The sequence below is a fragment of the Rhipicephalus microplus genome, chromosome 3, assembly GCF_043290135.1.
Source record: "Rhipicephalus microplus isolate Deutch F79 chromosome 3, USDA_Rmic, whole genome shotgun sequence".
In the NCBI taxonomy this organism is placed as follows: domain Eukaryota; kingdom Metazoa; phylum Arthropoda; class Arachnida; order Ixodida; family Ixodidae; genus Rhipicephalus; species Rhipicephalus microplus.
Window position 1 is genome coordinate 39,139,298 of NC_134702.1, and position 18,824 is coordinate 39,158,121.

Consider the following 18,824-nt stretch of genomic DNA (forward strand, 5'->3'; position numbering starts at 1 on the left):
GGATCGTGAAACACAGTGACGTTTCTTTTTACTCTCTTTTCGCGCGCATTTTTTTTCTCGGTGGCAAGATAAAATTTCTGTCCGCCTAAATGTATTTATAGCCATAACACTATATAAAAGCTACTTGCCTGCGATCGCGAAGAGTCCGAGGACAATCGCGTACGCCGTGCTACCATCGGGGGCGTGCTCCGATATCAGATACGGTAGAAGTATGCCCAAGGGTGCGAAGGCGATCATAATGATGAGCAACGACTCTGAAAAAGGCAAAATTAACAGTTACGACAGGTGCTTGCCTCTTTAGAGTAGCTCAAGGAAAAGTGCAGAAAATGGCAGTATGTACTACAGAGTCTAAAAAATTGTCAAGTGATAAATCAGCCGACATTAATGAGTAATCTTTCAAGCACTCCATTTCTCGTCCCGACTAGCGCGTCGTAAGCTACAGAGGGAGTGATGACACGGGGGGAAGCAGCTACGTCAGCGAGCGCGCGCGTGATGACCTCGAGGACGCGTCTTCAAAAGTGATCGCTCACTTCCGGCGCGATTCTTTTGCGCGCTGGTGTTGCTACTGTGTATACTCTCGGTAGGCTAAAGGGGTCAAAAGAAATGCTTCGTTACCCAGCGTCTCGCCGTGCAGATCGAAAATCGCGGCGAAGCCGCCGTAAATGACCGCCATCGGCACCAGGTAGAAGACCAGGTCGAATAGGAAGTTAGCGGCCAGGTAGAGGTAACCCGAGACGCCCGTCATGAGTTGCAGCTGGCGGGCCTCGCTGCAGATCTCGATGGAGGGCAGCACCACGAACGAAGACATGACCAGGCCGAAGCTCACCGATCCCATGATGCCCCAGTAGGCCCACGTGTGCTCCAAAAGCTCGGCCAGGTCGTTCAGCGGATCACGCTCGATCACGTTGGCCTGGAAAAGAGTTTGATTAAAGAACAGTCGGCATCAAATTTTAGAGACTATGAGAAAAAAAAAAGACCTGTGTAAAATGGCCACTGGAGTGCAGTGTTGCAGAAACAGTGGAGCTGCGGTTCTCTCTAGTGTTTACGCTGTGATTTCTTGTGATGTCTTGTGATTTTGTGCGGGTGTACTTGATTACTTTATTTACGAAATGGGTATGTACGAGAAAGGGTGTGCAGCAACCCCTGCTACATTTACTTTAGGCCTCATTCACGCTCGGGCCACCCTTCCCCGTTTCCCTGTGTGTCTCCTGCCGTTCCAGTTACGATATCAATGGGTGTATCCGGGAACGCCCATAGAACGCATGGCATGCGACACGGACACTCATCTGTGGTCCTTGCCCGAGAAAAGCTCCACTGGTAAAAGCTGGATATCCTAGCTGCTTCGGCCAGAATCCTTTTAGGTTGCCGGCCTGTGCTAAAACGTGCTAACAACATGTTCTGTGCAGTTCGACCCTATACAGCTATAAATTGTTGGAAACTTCGATGTTTTCTCTCACCTATGCGGCTTTAATCTTTTGCCGCCAACTATACACTGGTGCACGCCAAGTCTGGTGCTGAAGTTGCACAAAAATAGCCTATCTCTGTGACGTGTCCCCAATGCCTTCCGTTTCGTGGCGATCACACGCACTGGCAATAAGATTTCGCAGCTCGGACACGAGAAAATTGTCGCTGTCTGGTATCGTTCAATTGCAATTTTCACGGCTGTAATAAGGCATATTCGTGTCATGAAAGGATTATAAAAAAATCAGAAATGATATAACTGACACAACTAACTAGATGCGTTATAATGTAAAATTGGTATGCAGCAACATCAACAATTAGCGATAACGACGACTATCCACATTATGTGGGCGTCTGGAGCAGCTACTAGACAGTTATAGTTTAGCGTTAGCGTGATAGCGGAAGTTAAAGAAAACACTTTACCGTGCAGCAAACGTACGTTGCGGACAGCGTCATATGGTTTAGCGGAATAGCGTTTACGAGGTTTTCGTGCCCCTGCTGGGATGGTGGCGCCATATATCGGACGTTTGAGAAGTAAGAACAGTGAAAAGAAACGAGAATGTCTGCCTGTGTCACCGCGCGAAGCATTGTTAAAAGTTTATTTTAGTAATAATAAAAGTAAACAAATATGAACCTCGCTCCAGAAGCAAAAAAAAAAATTACCCTGCAGATTTGTTTACACATGTCTTTAGGTTAGGCCTAGACACGTTCAAAATGGGAACTATCTCAAAAACTACGCCAAGTTATCCGTAATACTCGGTCGTCGAAGCTAACTGAAGGCAAGCGAAGCTACTTTAAACAGTCGTTTGCTGCGAACAAGGTGAATCTTTCAACAACTACTCCAAAATTCCTTCGAAGCGGGCGTCAGAGAGCACCGCCATGTTTACGTACTACACCTACACTATTACGGTAACGTGAAATCGGAAAAATATCGCGCGTACAGTAAGCGGTACGCGTAACGTACGTATCTGCGCATGCGCATTTCGATTCCGGTATCACGGTAAGCCCGGTATACTATAACTGTCTACAGATTGGCTGAAGTGGCACCTTACAAGAAGGGTTAAAACGGCTAGCGTAGAGAAAACTCGCTCGCAACAGGTGTGGCATCTTACGCGTATCTCCTCCTCGGTGAGCGTGTACATCGAGACACCTGCGTGGATGCGAGTGTTGGGCTGACTCGTCTGCTGTCGGAGGAGGACGGTGTCGATCAGGTTCTGCTGCATGCTGGCCGCGATCACGCTTAGAGGGTTGCTCCACAGCTGGATCCTGCGCCAATGGTAATCGCAGGCGACAGTACAGATGAGTTTTGATCTCGGTAACTTCGTACATATTCCTGAACATTGGAAACAGCCAGAAAATAAGGCACAGAGGCGAGAAGCAGCACACACAGCTACGAGTGGAAGGGGTGGGGGCGGCAGTTCTCTCTTCTGCGCTTGGCTTCTACAGAGAACTCTGTTACAAGATCACAACAGCAGCCGAGTTTGGCGGCATCGATGTCCGCCGCCGCCTGTGTACGTAACCGCTATTGCGCGCAATGAGAAGGAAGAGACCCAGGATCGAGCGTGGATTGGAACCCAAGCCCCCTTTGTGGCAGTCGGTTATCGCACCACGAAGCCACGTGGTGATTAAAACTCCTTCGCAAGACGATATTATACAGGTGTTATGTCGGCCGAGGAATAACTTAAGATGTAATGTAGTGGGGTAGAGAAGTGAAACTATAACCAGAACTCACAAAATGTGAGTTCTGCGTAATTGCGTAACGGGTCAATGGCTTTAAGCCTTCCGCCCATTACAAAGCGCTCAGGCCACAGTATCAGCCACAGTATCAACAAGTCATCAGCCACAGTATCAGCGATGTGCACGTAATTCTTTACAGATGCGCGGCAGTTATACATCGCTTTTCCACGCAAGTATGAGTAGGGAGATAGTGTATATTGTCATACTTTGAAAAATTAGGATTTGCGCGCCGTAATGGGCACCTTTCAACTGTACCTTTATAGTAGTCGCCCCAAGGTAGTTTACAATGGGCTGTACAGAGGCCGCTCCAATAGCTTTCGCTGTGTCTGTGTTGCATACTCCATGCAGGTCTGGTGTCCTAGTTTTCATGTCTACGACTGTGGTTACATTAATGACAATGTCCAAATGGTGACACTCAGATAGTGCAGCTCGAACCATGCCGCTGGTCTGGATTATTCAGATTCCAAAGGTGTCTTTCACGTCTAATAGAAGCACATAAGGAAACTCGAGCAATATGTAACCCTCTCACGCGGAACCATCTGAATACAGGTATTTACGTAATAATTCTTCTCTTGTTTGTTCCATATCGCTCAAACCAACCTGTAACCCTCCCAGTCGGGCAGCCTTTGGGTCCTGCAACCAAAGTTCGGTGCCTGCCTGTGGGAAGTTGAGTTTTCGTCTCCTTGTCACAATGAAAATATGTACCAAGAGCTATATAGAGTATATATATCATGAGTGTATAAAAACTATGTGTACAATATGAAGAAAACTAAATGTAAGGCGTCGTTTTCTTTGTTAGATACAATATAAATGAGAAACAATAGACAATAATGCCAGAAAGAGTATAGGGGATGTTATTAGAAGTAATTGTTGCATTAAGGCGAGTGTTCTACACTCGCTGTAATGGTAACAGGTGGCGCTGACTGACACTCCCACGTTTAAATGCACATATGTGCCCCATAGTGTGGACAGGGGGATGACCACCACCGGATTTCAGTGGCCGCGTTAATTTAAGGTCGCAGGTTCGGATAACGCCGGTCTAGTTATCTTTTCGTCCATTTTTTTTCAGATTTGCATTACAATTACTTCTAATACACTGCTTATAATTTCACTGGTATTATTGTCTGTTAGTTACCATTAGTATTTGCAGAATCTAAAGCTATTACTACAATACACTTCAAACAGCACAGTTAGTCCCCTATACTTTCCTTGGCTTCATTATCTGCTGGTTCTCATCAAGGTTGTTTTAAACAAAGGCACAAGCCCACAACGTTCTCTTCTTTCATGTAAGCATTTCGAGCCACTTACGACTTATTATCGAAGACGGTGCCGAAGGAGTAGTACGAGGCGTACTTGAAGAATATCTTGTCGTACATGGTGAACAGCGAGAACAGGACGCTCAAGATCTGCATGTACGGCACGTTCAAGCTCTCCAGGAGGACCTTGTAGCCCAGGGACTCGTCGGTTCGCTTCTCTTCCTCGATAAAGGTTCGCAGGTTGTATTTTTTGCTTCCGACGTAAGCATCGGCGTCGAGATCGATGTACCTGCGATTGGGCGATGCATGCAACGAGCGACAGGAGGAACATGCCGTTGGCAATAGAATATCGGCAATACTAATAAAGAATTAGCGCAGCTTACACAAAGTCGCGCAAACATGGCTTGGTCACCGCATTGCTGGTGGACACGTTCCTGGCTTGGCTGCACTTTACACTCAGACCTCTTTCTATAATATACTACACAAGGCTTTACTTTACGACCTTTTAGATTATAAGCAACTAACGGTCGGTGCTTGTCCCTTGTTCGTCGTCGTAGCCACGCTAGCACTCGGAGCGCCCACGAGATGGCCCTGCGGTATAAAACACTCGCTCCTCTACGGCGCCGCGTGCTCTGTTTTATCTGGTGCGAGTGGAGACCGCTAGCGACGCTGCGCGGCTCTGCAATAAAAGCGCTTTCACACACCCAGCATAGTCGTATGAATGAAGACATGAGCATGGGTGTGGCGGAGGTGAAGGCTCGCAAACCGGCTGTGTGCGCAACCACGAACTTCTATGGTGATGGACAAAGGGCTCCTTTTTAGAGAGCTTCATGTCGACCCATGGCTGCTTAGCGTACTACTCGGGGTTCTCTTTACGGGGAGATGTGTGCGACTTTTTCTTCTATATTTGTTGTCAGTTTCTTTCACTCTGCTTCTATTTCTCTGCCTGTCTTTCTTTTCCTCTGTTTCCTTTATCTATCCATCTCAATCAAACTTCCCTTTCCCATTCCTTGCTACACAATATTATACTATGCTATACTAAACAAGGGTATTCCTTGTATTGCAGTAGCAAATAATGAGCTATTCCCTATGTTTATGCGTTCTGGCTCATGAAAAATGTATATAGACGATTACCTGTATTCGAACGGCAGTCGGAAGGCGTTGAGCTTGACGATGCCGATGCCGATGTGCGCGATGACGATTGGGAGGATCCAGCCGGTGAAGAAGAGGAATGGCGTGCGCAACAGGTACAGCATCCTCTTGTGAATAAGCGCCCGAAAGCGCTGGCACACGCGCGGTTCCGTGTGGTGTCGGTCCACAAACGTGGTGGTCGGGGCCTCTGCTAACATTTGCAGAGCGCACGCAGCGTACAATATTATGTAAGGGGCAATAAATGCAAATAACATTTTATGTCAGAGTGAAAGGTAGATGCGCGGGAACGTCTACACATTTAATATTACGCGCACGAACTCTTTAGCAATCGGATTGTTATCGGCGCGAGGTGGCAGTAGAGAGGACATGGTTTGCTTTACATGGTTCCGAAGAAAGAAACTTTCAGCACGGCTTCAGGTGCCCTCGCTGATAAAGATAAGCTTATTCACGTGTTGACCTGCGCTTCCTGTGTGTTGCGCTAAACCGTTGTGTGAGTGTTGAATGGCCTCGGGGACGTACACCGTGGTGACAACTGCCGGAAAGGCACAGTGGCAGCGATATCACGTGACTCTGGCTGCGACGTGTTCGACGTCCCCTGCGGTGTAGCGCGTTCATCTCTCGTGGTATTTTCGTGTTGCGAGCGTTGTACGTACTGTACTATCGGCATCAAATGAAACCCGAACAGTGGAGCGCGTGTTTCAAGCATTAGGAACAGTATAGTGTTTGTTGGCCGTTCAGTCATCGCCATTGACAGGCGTGCACATCCGGTTTAGCAGCACTGCGCGATCCCCCTATAGAGTGCGTTATCTCCGTTTCTGCCCCAGTTTTCGTATGGTGATAATGGTGGCCATCGTGGGCGTATTTGGTTGTATCACTCTCAATTCCTAGCTTTTACTTCAGCGTCGCAGTGCAATCAGTGTCTTGGCAAGATAAAACAAAAAGAGGAATATAATCGGTCGGCGGTTGATTTTAAAACAATCGTCGTATCTCGTTCGCCAGCGCTAATTTACCTGCACCCTTCTCTGACAGACCGACCGGAAAAGGCTTCACTTTAACTGGAAATGCCGAGCGCTTCTTCGGAACAGGGACCGCAAATTGTTTCGCTTTTACCGGCATAAAGTGAAACAGCGTGAAATTGCCAGCATTGTGAACAGAGTTTCACCTACTATAAATAGAATTTGCCAGGCATTCCGTGATTATGGGCTCCATGATGACAAACCGTGCTACAATACTCGCCTTCGGCTCCAGTAGTTTACCTATGTATTTTTTATTTTGTTCCTTTCAAATAACATTACCATACCTGGTACAAGAGCAGAAATACCGCACTATAGGGGGATCGCTCAGTGCTGCCACACCGGATGTGCGGGCCTGTCTGTGTCAATGACTGGTGGACGGCGCGCACTATGCCATTGATAAGGCTTGAGCCACGCGCTCCGCCGTTCGCGTTTAATTTGATGCCGATAGTACATGTGTGCCTCAGCTTCTTCGGGACAACGTGATACGCATGCCTGCAGCTAAGGTTTGATTGATTGACATGTGGGGTTTAACGTCCCAAAACCACCATATGATTATGAGAGACGCCGTAGTGGAGGGCTTCGGGAATTTCGACCACCTGGGGTTCTTTAACGTGCACCCAAATCTGAGCACACGGGCCTACAACATTTCCGCCTCCATCGGAGATGCAGCCGCCGCAGCCGGGATTCGATCCCGCGACCTGCGGGTCAGCAGCCGAGTACCTTAGCCACTAGACCACCACGGCGGGGCTGCAGCTAAGGTTTTTAGAGAGCAACGAGAGACGTCGCCGCCTCGCCCACTATCGTGCAAGAAGGTGTGCGTGCACGTGACGCTGTCGGTTGATTGATTGATATGTGGTGTTTAACGTCCCAAAACCACTATATGATCACGAGAGACGCCGTAGTGGAGGGCTCCGGAAGTGACGCTGTCGGTGACGGATGTGAAGTGGCCACACGAGTATACGGTGAGCTACCACGAGATTTACCTACTAAGCTTAACTAGTATTCACACATCTCGTGTAGCAAGCTGGCCCGAAGGCGCGCCCCTATTTATGGTTTTCGCGCGGACGGTGCAAGCACGAGAGATATTTCGATTCACGTTGATGGCCATGCATAACTCGCGGCTTTTCAGTGCGTAATTAATTAAACGGACGATGTACATGTGCTTTCGTACTCGTTAAGCGAGCATGACCTGCCAGAAAACGTCCGTATAAGAACTATACTGCATGTTGCGATGGCAGCGCTTTCCGCGGTACTCGTTGCGGCAAGCACGGCTTAAATAAAATTTCCGCCAGAATGATAGTGGAGCGGTGATTTACTTATCACCGATTTGCACTGCTTGCATGACTCTCTAGTTACTATCACAATGTTTCTTCTTCAGTGAGCTTTTTAAGACGCAGATCGTTCGGCAGAAGTTTAGCACACTACGGTTGCTAATAGGAGGAGGGGCAGTGGCACGAGGCTGCCCACGTTTGAGAGTGCCAGCGTAAAGAAACAGCATAAAAACAACTAGTCTCTCTTGCCTTCCAGTAGGCTCGTCGCGACTACAAGCGTACAAGAGACCGAGCTTAAAGTGCGCGAGATACCCTTGTTAGTCCGTTTGTGCACTACCCAACGATGAATACATTACCACTCACGTGTCTTTCAGTCCTACTGAGATAAACATAGGTGATTTAGTTAGTTTTGCAGTTAGCTTATGTGGGAATGCATCTAGTAAAAATGACAGACAGCTATAGGAATTGCTTCCTGGTATTCGCTTTCGTCTGTCTTCTTAATGTCTCTATGCTCGCGCTAATTTCTCGCATTGGCTTCCCAGTTCATATACCTTAAATAAAAGCACTGTTTGGGTTGAACGACACCATTAAGCCGATGATTAGGATGTTCTAAACTCGCATTTATTTTGCACTTATGAGGAAACAAACTGAGGATGTCGAGAAAGCAGTGTGGAAAAAAAGGCTAGACAGATTAATATTCAAGGTTATACTTGCGAACCAGTACATTTTTACAACGCACGTCGTAGTGGAGAACTGCAGAAAATTTGACGATCTGGTGTTCTTCAACGTGCGCTAACATCGCTCAGTACACCGGCTTCTTGCATTTATAGCCTCTATCGGAATGCGACTGCTGCGGATTAGATCGAAACCGGGAATTTCAATCGGCAGCTGAACCAGCGCGTGCGGTAGACGAGAGAGAGCTTAAGAAATTAAAAAAAAAATGGGACGAAGGTGGCACGTTGTTTATGAAGGGTAACTCGTAAATGACGAAGCTTGAAGATAGCGCTGTTGTAACAAAGGACGGATTCCCCCGTAAAAATAAGAAATCACTACTGTATACGCCGTGGAAATGAGCTTACTTGCGGTTGCGACGCCTTGAACCTTGGCGCCTTCAGCCCACAGATTGTATATTCTGGTTCAGAAAAAAAAAAGGTTATTAGGCTGAACCTGTTGCAGTGACAGAGGTACCACGACAATGTATGTGCGCAAGTTCACCAATATCGGTCGATCTGTATTACCACTGCAGCACGAAGTCTCCTCTCCCTGATTTGCAATTTACCACGTCTTGGGTAGCCAGGATTAATTGTATACCTGCTGATTTCTTACTATCATCACCCATCTTCAGCTGCATCTGTCATTCGTTGGTATCCATTTCGTCACTCTAATTGTCCATACTGTCCCACATATTATTTCATGCCTGGTATGGTGACCGCGTGATGTTTTGCCGTGCGCTGTCTTCCTTTATGAAAGGGAACTCCCGAGCGCATGGCCTGCGCTCTGCAGCGGCTGCTTCTAGCTCCATAAACTGACACCAAAATGAAACACGTACGCTCTCGCAAAAAAGATGACGAGTCATGGCCGGTAGACAAGCGCTGCTGGATTACGTCCGCCGTCCGCTCTCGCAACTGGCGATAACTGCAGCATGCGCTGCGCTCGAGCACCAGGCTCTAATTGTCGCCAGCTGACGATGCGCTGCACGCATCACCCGTTGCGCGAGCGGTAAGGAAGTATAATCTAGCAGCGCTTGTTTACCGGCCATGACTCGTTCTCTTATTCGCCAATATAGATAATGCCAGCGGACGCGTTTTTTCTCAGCAGTCGCTTGATGGTGCTGCAGTAGACAGCCGCCGCCAAGCGCAGGCCCCGCGCTCGCATGTTCCCTTTCATAAAGAACGACAGTGTACACTGGTGCATAGGCGTGATCATCACAAGGCAACAACCCCCTCCCCCCCTCTCTTCCACGGTACTTTGTCTTCGCACTGCGTTCTAATCGGGGGGGTTTCAGAAAGAGGTTGTCGCGAAGAGCTGGTAGGTCCTGCGCAGATTTTTTTCTCCCTTAATAGGGAATTGGGCCCACGCCCATGCACTGGTGGCACTCCTGGTATACTGCACTTCTAATTTTTCTGTAAATGCTTCTCTTCTTGCCTCTCGCTTTTCTGCAAAACGTACGACGCCAGAACTCATTATTCAACCTAATGAACATGTAGATTGGGCTATCCATCTTTGTAGCAAGCGCAAAATTAAGCTGCACATGGACACCTCGTGTCTCGTGCCTTCGTACTAGCTTAATTTTGCGCTTCCCATGAAGATGTATCAGCATTCAAATAATCGAATCCAATATTCAGTTTCAAAGTAAGCTGTAGTAAGGGGCTCACTTGAGGTAGGCGTCCTTCACTGTCGCCACGGACACTCCCAGGCTGCGGATGCCGAACTTGGCGCTCTTCGTTTCCAGCTCGTGAAACATGGCCGGGAAGCCGTCCCTCTTGAGCGTGTTCATCGCGATGACCACTTCGTTCTCCTTGTCCTCTTCGATGGCGGCAGCGCGAGAAGCCTTGCGCGCCACCGCAAGCACCTCGTTCGTCTTGAAGGCACCGGGAACTTTCCAAAAGCGCACCTTGTATCCGACGCCTGCGGCAAGAAGCGAAGAGGCCGCAGTTTTCTTGTAAATGCTAATTCACCAGCACGGGCCTGTGAACTTCGGTTTAATTATGAACTCAAATCCTGGATAACGTCCAGGAAGGAACATGGCCATTGTCAAAAGATGTCGGCATCGAAATTTAAAAGTTAACGTGCAATGCCAGCATGCAATGAGATACACGTGAACATACGGATGCCCAATTGAGAAACACTATACTTGACCCTTGGATGACCCTTAACATAACAAATGAGGAAGCAATAACCATTCCTCTCCGATACGTTTGGTGACGAGCTGTGCTGACAGGCGCACTCCTATATCTCTGCTCTCATCGCCGGTATTCATAATAGCGATTACCCTTGGGTGTTCTCACAATGTGCGTCTTCCCCACATACTCGCTTGTCCGTGGCAATTATACTTGCCATGGACGATCGTGACAACGCAGAGCCTTGACTTGACTGATGTCGAGAATTAAAACAATACATTATTTCTTCCACCGCTTCCTAGCGGGCCCCAATAGGCTTTGTCAGTTCAATGTTTCAAGTGCACATTGCATGTAGGCAGAGACGCAGTGAAAAATCTGGTGAACGGAAGGCAACGTTGAGAGCCGAAAACTTAATAACCGATACTTCATGTATACTGCAGAACTTTAGGGATAAGTTGACGACTGTCTTCTCGTGTGATAGTTTGACTTTAAGCTTTCTGAAAATGGTCACAGTATACATAGCAGCGCGTACTTCAGTTTCCCTCGCGTGCCAAGCGAGCCTGCGCAGGAAATTCGGGAAAACCCAGTTCAACTGTTTGACTCTAACTTGTCTTGTCAAGGTGTTTGTTGTGCTAGAGGATCGTCACGACCGTTGGCTATTACTGCAATCCCATATCAACAGTTGAACTTCCTGTATACCAATCTTTCTCGCATATGCGCTCTCTGACACTTCATGGTTGCTCACCGCTAGCGCTTTTGAGGAAGCTCGGTGATCCACTGCAGATAACGTTGCCCTTGTACATTACGATGATGCGGTCGGCCAATATTTCTGCCTCCTCCATGTCGTGCGTCGAGAGAAGCAACGTTGTTCTTCCGCGCAAACCTTGCACCAGCGTCCAGACGACACGTCGCGTCTCAGGGTCCATGCCCACGGTCGGTTCGTCCAGGATCAACACCTGCGCCATTGCAGCCACGCCGGGAATCGAAGTTGTGATTTTTTAATATTATTAAGCCTTAGGTGCCTCATTAAACGCGAATGTTGACCGAGAGCGCCAACTCGACAGGTTCAAAAAAATCTCCTGATAACTTCACATGCATATAATGTTATGACGTGACAGATCACCGAGTCTGCGATGTCACGTGTTGACGTCATCACACTGCATTGACACTCGGCCAAAGGTGGACCGATCGCGGAGACTGTGCGAAACCGGGTGAAGCGTGAAGCACTTGCAATCCACCAGTTCCATTTTCAAGCATGCTGCCCTCTGGCGTTTCGGTAGGGTTTTGTTGGGGCTAGGAGAACTGGCACCTCTAGAACTATACCCTCCGAGATCAAGAGGCATTTCGCGACTTTTCCGCTAGGGAAGGGAGCATGTGCCGCGGCATCGTGGAAAAGGTGGATTCTTCTGATCGTCGAGGCGGTGTAATACTACGTTAGGTGCACAAAGCTTCCGTTGAGTTAATATGTTGGCTGAGAAAAGCAAAGGAACTGGCTTTAGCCTTCTACTCGTCTTAGGTGATTGCATATTGGGCCTTGCGAGTTTTTGATGGCTAGGGAGCATCATAAAGTAACGCTATAGTCCCGACTTGCTTTAACCGTGACACATATAGCTCGCGACGTGCAGTCGTAACATCAAAGTACGCTGATGATGTTTTATTTGACAAAGCAGTGCACAAAGGACACAATCAAATGCACATAAAAAGACGCGAATACCACATCTTGTGCTTGCGTCAGTTTTATGTGTGCGTGACTTTCCTTCGTGTGCCGCTTCAACAAATATCAGTCCATAGGTGCATATTACATAAGAAATTTTATAGGTCATAGCCGCTAAGCTTTGAATTCAGTGCACAAGCACAAAAGTGTCCGCAGCACTAAATGCCTCAACGGCAAGCCTTGGAATTCAACACGTCACGCTCGTATCGGCACATTACAAAGAATCATCGATTAACCACGAATTTCGTGTTCCCTCTCACAATGCTCACGACTGTATAACCTGCAGCACTTTCAACTATATCGTCGCTCTCTGCTCGTTTCGCAGATTAAGGTATCACTGCCTTGTAAGGTACTGTATGCTGCGTCCTAAGGTACTACTGCCGTTTTCCAAGATTACATTGTTGTTGTAAGACGCTGAATACTGCGTCAGCTCGAAGCTCGCGCAAGGTGGTACATGAAAGCTTGCAATGAAGTGCCCTAAGGGGAAGTGTCAAAGCGTGTGAAGCATTTTTAAGTTCGACAGTGAAAAAGTAGTAAAGGTGCAATGTGTCATTACAGTGCTATAAGAGCTGACGGCTGGCCATATTAGCCAATACGGACCAATATTGTCCTGCTCCTTAACTTTGCGAGTAAAAACGAAAGATTTCGCATAAGATATGCATGATTTAGACGTTATTGATGTTCTGGACTAATGTTCTCGACGTCATTAAGGGTAACTAACTGGTTTCCTAGAGAAGGCAGTCGGATTAAGGGAAGACAGAAGGTTAGGTGGGCAGATGAGATTATGAAGTTTGCGGGTATAAATTGGCACCAGCAAGCACAGGACCGAGTTGACTGGTGGATCATGGGAGATGCCTTTGTCCTGCAGTGGACGTAGTCAGGCTGATGATGATGATGTTCTGGAATTTCAGCTTTCATTTCGTGTTCTTTACAGCTGTATATGATCATCTGTATAACCAACTTTAACCATCACAGATCATTAAAGATAAGGGATCAGTGGTACCCTCGGACGCGTGATGAGAGCGATGGCGATGCTCAGCTGCCGTCTCATTCCTCCAGACAGCTCATCGGGGTAGGCGTACAGCTTGTCAGCCAGTTGCACCGTGTAGAGCAGGACTTTCACGTTTCGGTTGATCTCCGAACTGCGCAGTCCCTTAAGCTGCAAGGACAGATAGGGAATTCGCACAGTGTAAAAACATTTAGGCCTGAATTCTCTCGTCTAAAAGGTCAATTTACTTTAAAAGGTCTATTCACATACTACGGCTACGCCGGTATGTTAGCCCTCAAATCGCTAGAAGCCGGGTTTCTTACACATCTATAGACACGTAAACTGTAGAAGTGAAGGAAATCATTCACTCGGTATTAAAAATACGATTGCCGGCACCCGTACGGCTTGTCGGATATAGCATGTATGCTGAAGTCTTCATCTGCCGTTACTCAGATAGGTCATCTCCAGAAAAAAAAAAAGCTGCTAATGTCGACCATTATAGTCCTTATAAGGTTCGGAAGTCGAAAGATAACTTCAAACCGCTGCAGCGTAAATATGACGAGGAATACTACACCATTTTGTGTGCGGGTTCTCAAAATTTTTTTTGCTTTTCTTTCCGCCATGGAAAGAAAACTATTTAAATGTCTCTGTTTACGTCAAAATAATGAAATACGTCGTTTATAATGGTGTGTGTAGGTTTTAGTCTGTAGACGCATGCAACGTCCAGATGTCACCTACCTTCAGTAGCGGCAGTTGTAAGCTGTTCAGACCGGCGAAAGCTTACCGCTACGCGTTTTGAATTGACCCCTGCCTAATGCAACCCCAATTTTATTGCGATCGCAAGTAAACGGACACTTGGCGTCTATTTTTGCCGTCGTTGTCACCGTCATGTTCTCTATAAATAACAAACCGATAACGTCGGCCCACACGTTGTCTATTCTATGGTTAAGCGAAAGCTTGCGAAGGCTGCTAACAGACGTGGCTCAAGCAGAATTAAAGCATGCTGGCTGGCTGACTTCGTCAAGCAAAGGAGCTAGCAGGGGTCCTGGTGGGAGGCAGCGTTGCTCCGACTAAAAAATGCCTAAGTTGGATTAAAAGGGCGCGGTCGCGCGTGCCCTCTTGTCATACGTTAGTAGGGCTCTTGTCCTTGTACGCACGCATTCTGTGCTCTCACAACTAACCTCGGGTTCAGGCATGGTTTAATTTACATATATCCTTCCCTCACCATATGTTGAGGCGACAGACCGTACGAAAACTGATAAGCTTGCTCTCGCACGCCAGCATTCTATAGAGTTACGCGAGACCAGATCCTAAAGAAGTTAGCCTCTAGCCTCAATTTGTATAACATTGCAACTCGTTTTTATTTCATTAATTCCTTCTTAACGGCGAGTGTGCTTTTTAATTACATGACACAACTTAGTCAGAAGTCTAGAACAGGATCTTACTATGCCGAAATATTGCAGATGATCGAGCACGGTAAGGTCCGGGAAGAATTCATCCGTCTGGGGACAGAATCCCATGACTCCTCGGATGGTGTAACTGGTTACCTCTCGTCCACGAACAAGTATAACTCCGCTGTCGGCATCGAGCATACCTGCAAGGAAGCAGGGATGTGATTAGGTGGCTGCAGAGTGCCTACGACGTTTGCGCCTGATCGCCTGTATATGTACCTAATATACGATTACACTTAATATGTATGCGTTTATACTAATGTGCCAAACAAAGATACCACATTCGTCATGAAGTACGACGAGATATATGCCCAACTCATTTAAAAGTTGTTTGAAGTCCACCTGCTTACACAAAAATAAACAGACAAGAGTTAATGAGCGCGGTACTAGTTGTAGTATTGCCTAATAAGTATGTTGTCAATAAAAACGGAAGCAAAAAAACTGCAGAGAAAACTGAACTTCAGGGGAATACTAACGCCTAATTAGGTAGACGAAAGATCTTTGAACGCGGGGTGTCTATATACAACGTGTTCTTATACAAGTGGTTTCGTCCTCTTCAAGACCGCCAGAGCGTATTCTGTCACATGTATGTATAGATTTCGCGCGTTCCCTCCCTCCTCCGTTTGAATGTAGTGTGTATGTAGCCACCTCTAGTTTATGAATTGCTGACTAGATGACGCTGCGTGTGCATATCCTTGGAAATAATATCACTAAATGGCGTTAATGGTTCTAGCATAGTTGACGATCAAAAAGGTAGATGGCGCTGTTATAATAGGTGCACAGCATATCCACGGAGTGAATGATGATGAGTGGCGTGAAGCGTCCGTCCGTCCGTATGTCCATCCATCCGATTCGTGCTCTATATTGAGATAGGAGCGGAGGGACAGATGGACAGACAGACGTTTCATCCCACTTATCTTCATTCACTACGTAAATATGCCGAGAATTTTTTTTCAAAAGAAATTACCAGTTAAAATGCTCATCAGAGTCGTCTTGCCAGCGCCGTTGTGGCCAAGCAGCACCGTAACCTGATTCGCGTAGATCGTCATGGCCACCTTGTTCAGGGCCACGGTGTTATCGAACGCCTACGAGAAAACGGCGAGTAGTATAGAGGCACAACCGACCGCAAACACAAGCACTTTCAAATTTCAAGCACAACCAAACAGGAAGGAAAGTGCATCAGCACAGTGAAAGACAGGAACACACAGTCTCTTTCTCTCGTCTTTTGCGCCGTTCAAACATGAACTTGGACCAATTGGTGGTGAAAGTGATATCTTTGTTTCTCCAAAAAAAAAAAAGAGTGGTCCAGTACATAGACTGGTTGCGCTATTTCAGAGAAGAACCCAACTGATTTTCCGCTGCATATCTTTCAGTACATTCGCAGATTGATTGACGCAAGCAGCTGCATCTACGTGAACAAATAGTGAAAGTATTCTATGTACCCGTCGTATTCAAATTAGACGTGACATACGACAGGACAACAAATATACAGACATTTCAGGCGAACTTTTGGCATCATTGCCGTCGACGCCGTCATGTTCCATATAAAGTCCAAATTGATAACTTTGCCTGCGTATACATTCTGTGTGCGAGTGAAAACGTGCGAACGCTGCCGATAGTCGCAGCTCAAGCAGCGTCGTTATGAAGCGCACCATCCGTCTTCGTCTCGCGAAAAGCGAACGGAGGTATGCCGGGTGGGGGTTGCACGTTTCCGGCAGCAATTTCGTGCTGTGATAAAAAGAAAACAAACTTGACAATTGGCAAGTAGGACAGGCATGAATAACGTTTCTTGCGCAAACTTCACAACAAAAGATCTGAAGACAGAGATGGAAGACGCACAAAACGGATCAGCGCAATTGTGCTCGATAGATGCAATGTTTGCGTTGAACGTACAAGCGGCAGAAAGATCGCTTATATCACTTCAGCGGACGCGTTTCCCTTACATCACATTTTGTTCAGTTGCTGCTGGTCTCCTGCTCAAGCTGCCATGAACTGCGATCATTCGTATTACATTCCATAGTGCCACTACCAAATAAATTGGCCTTGTGGCGAAACAGTTACCGTTTATCGCAGTCATGTCACACGAGCTACCATACCACTTCAATGCAGCAAAAACTACATTGGCCAAAAGTGGAAAGTAAAAGAAAAATGAAATCTCTCCTGATTAGATGGAATTCTCCATTGACGGTAGTCAGGGGGGGGGGGGGGGGAGTGACCGGCTCCAGTATTTTTGTTTTGCATGTATGTTTGTATACACCCTTATATTCGAATACAGACATGAAAACACTCAAAGCAACGATAATTGCAAACGGATCAGCGTCGTTAACCATCTTGGCACGTGTTTCCTACGCACACACGAAGGTTGCTTGATCTCCGTACTTTACCTCTATAATTATTCGTAAGCAAAGTTTTCGAACAGTCGTTGTACATACCATCAGCTGTTGTACATACCATGTTGTCAGCATCATCATCATCATCAGCCTGACTACGTCCACTGCAGGACAAAGGCCTCTCCCACGTTCCGCCAGTTAACCCGGTCCTGTGCTTGCTGCTGCCAATTTATACCCGCAAACTTCTTAATCTCATCTGCCCACCTAACCTTCTGTCTCCCCCTAACCCGCTTCCCTTCTCTGAGAATGCAGTTAGTTACCCTTAATGAGCAGCGGTTATCCTGTCTACGCGCTACATGCCCGGCCCATGTACCATGTTGTGCATACCATTAACGAACCAAACTGACTAGTGCCAAGGATCACACAGAAACTGTTGATAAGCTTTGGTAATCGGGCATCAGCCGTCTATTCTGCGCAATATTCGACATACAGGAACATACCTTATGAATATTCTTGCACTCGATGGCGGCTTTCAAGCTCGGCGCAGCTTCGAAGTGTTCTTCGATGACCGGGCTGGGCTGTTCTGCTTCGAGTTCTTCCGCTGACGGTTTTGGTGGGTACCAGTACGATTTCTGAAAGAACGATCGAATTGCCCACACTCTTTGATAGCTAACTCTGGATGAGAAAATCTCCACATAATTTACCGTGCTCACGAATCAGTGAGCATGTTTCAGCGCGGTGCATACCTTTGCGGATTTTTTTTTTTCGTTTAACATAGGGGATAAGGTTAGTCGCGTAAAACTGTTACCCCTTATTGCATTGTTAAATTATATGGTTGCAAGCATAATCGTTTAGCTTTGTAATTTGGAGGACTCGTTTGTTCAAAGAGTGACGAGCGAAATGAAACGAGGCTGGTACAGCCCTGATGGGAGCATAGAACACTTTTAGCAGTTTCCGAGGCTCGAGAGATGCCAGAAAGGTAACCTCTTCGACGGTGTTTTTGCCATGCAGCGGGCTATCACTGAGTTTTTGGGTGATATCCCGAAACATTACTTTTAAAGAGCCTGTGCGGTGGGAGAATCACGTTGCAGTCGCTGCATTGACGCCCAAGTTGACTATGTGGAAGAATTTAAATAGCGAGTACTGATTGGACGAACAAATTCTTTTACCAGACCCAATCTCATTACTTTACGGAGAAACCTTGTATGTAGAAGTGTAATCAGCTTTGCGTGCATGCGGTTCACGCTTGTCTAATTCAACTTATCTTCTTAAACGCCGTACAGACAAACAAACAAACAAACAAACAAACAAACAAACAAATGCTTGGCACTCTGAATGTCAAGGGCTTTGCAGTGACTCGTAAAACTCACCGATATCGGAAACAGAAGCCCTTGTGGCCTGGACGTCGTCCCTGGAAGCACCTGAGACAGGTAGCCAACCATTAAGGCGGTTACTAAGAATGTAGCCAACATGACAGCCATCATGTCTCTGACGGTCACGTTGTCCAGGTTCAGAGCTGCCTTCGTGACAATTTTCCAATGAGCCGCTTCTGCATTTGCACGAGTAAAGAAAAGAAAGTACTTTATTGATGATTAGGACGCAGTAAAG

At 46.9% G+C, this 18,824-nt stretch overlaps 1 protein-coding gene across 1 annotated transcript; it reads right to left on the reverse strand.

The window, feature by feature from the left end:
- Positions 1 to 120: 120 nt before the first annotated feature.
- LOC119161828 (ATP-binding cassette sub-family A member 17) lies at positions 121 to 18,789 on the reverse strand. The gene is made up of 13 exons (XM_075887821.1): positions 18,587 to 18,789; positions 17,717 to 17,848; positions 15,854 to 15,971; positions 14,881 to 15,029; positions 13,451 to 13,606; positions 11,479 to 11,689; positions 10,269 to 10,521; positions 8,973 to 9,025; positions 5,589 to 5,796; positions 4,507 to 4,743; positions 2,574 to 2,727; positions 616 to 910; positions 121 to 254 (listed from the first exon to the last, which is right to left on the reverse strand). The coding sequence occupies exons 1-13, from the start codon at positions 18,698 to 18,700 to the stop codon at positions 121 to 123; spliced, it is 2,214 nt and encodes a 737-aa protein (XP_075743936.1). The 5' UTR covers positions 18,701 to 18,789.
- Between the last annotated feature and the right edge of the window lie 35 nt (positions 18,790 to 18,824).

What these genes read in the sequence shown, in the direction of transcription:
- LOC119161828 (XM_075887821.1), bottom strand. Translation starts at nt 18,700, where the DNA reads ATGATGGCTGTCATGTTGGCTACATTCTTAGTAACCGCCTTAATGGTT. An exon ending in TCAAGGCGTCGCAACCGCAA is followed by an intron (nt 5,797 to 8,972) that starts GTAAGCTCATTT and finishes TGCAAATGTTAG; the next exon opens with CAGAGGCCCCGACCACCACG. An exon ending in TCTGCACGGCGAGACGCTGG is followed by an intron (nt 255 to 615) that starts GTAACGAAGCAT and finishes TGCCTTTTTCAG; the next exon opens with AGTCGTTGCTCATCATTATG.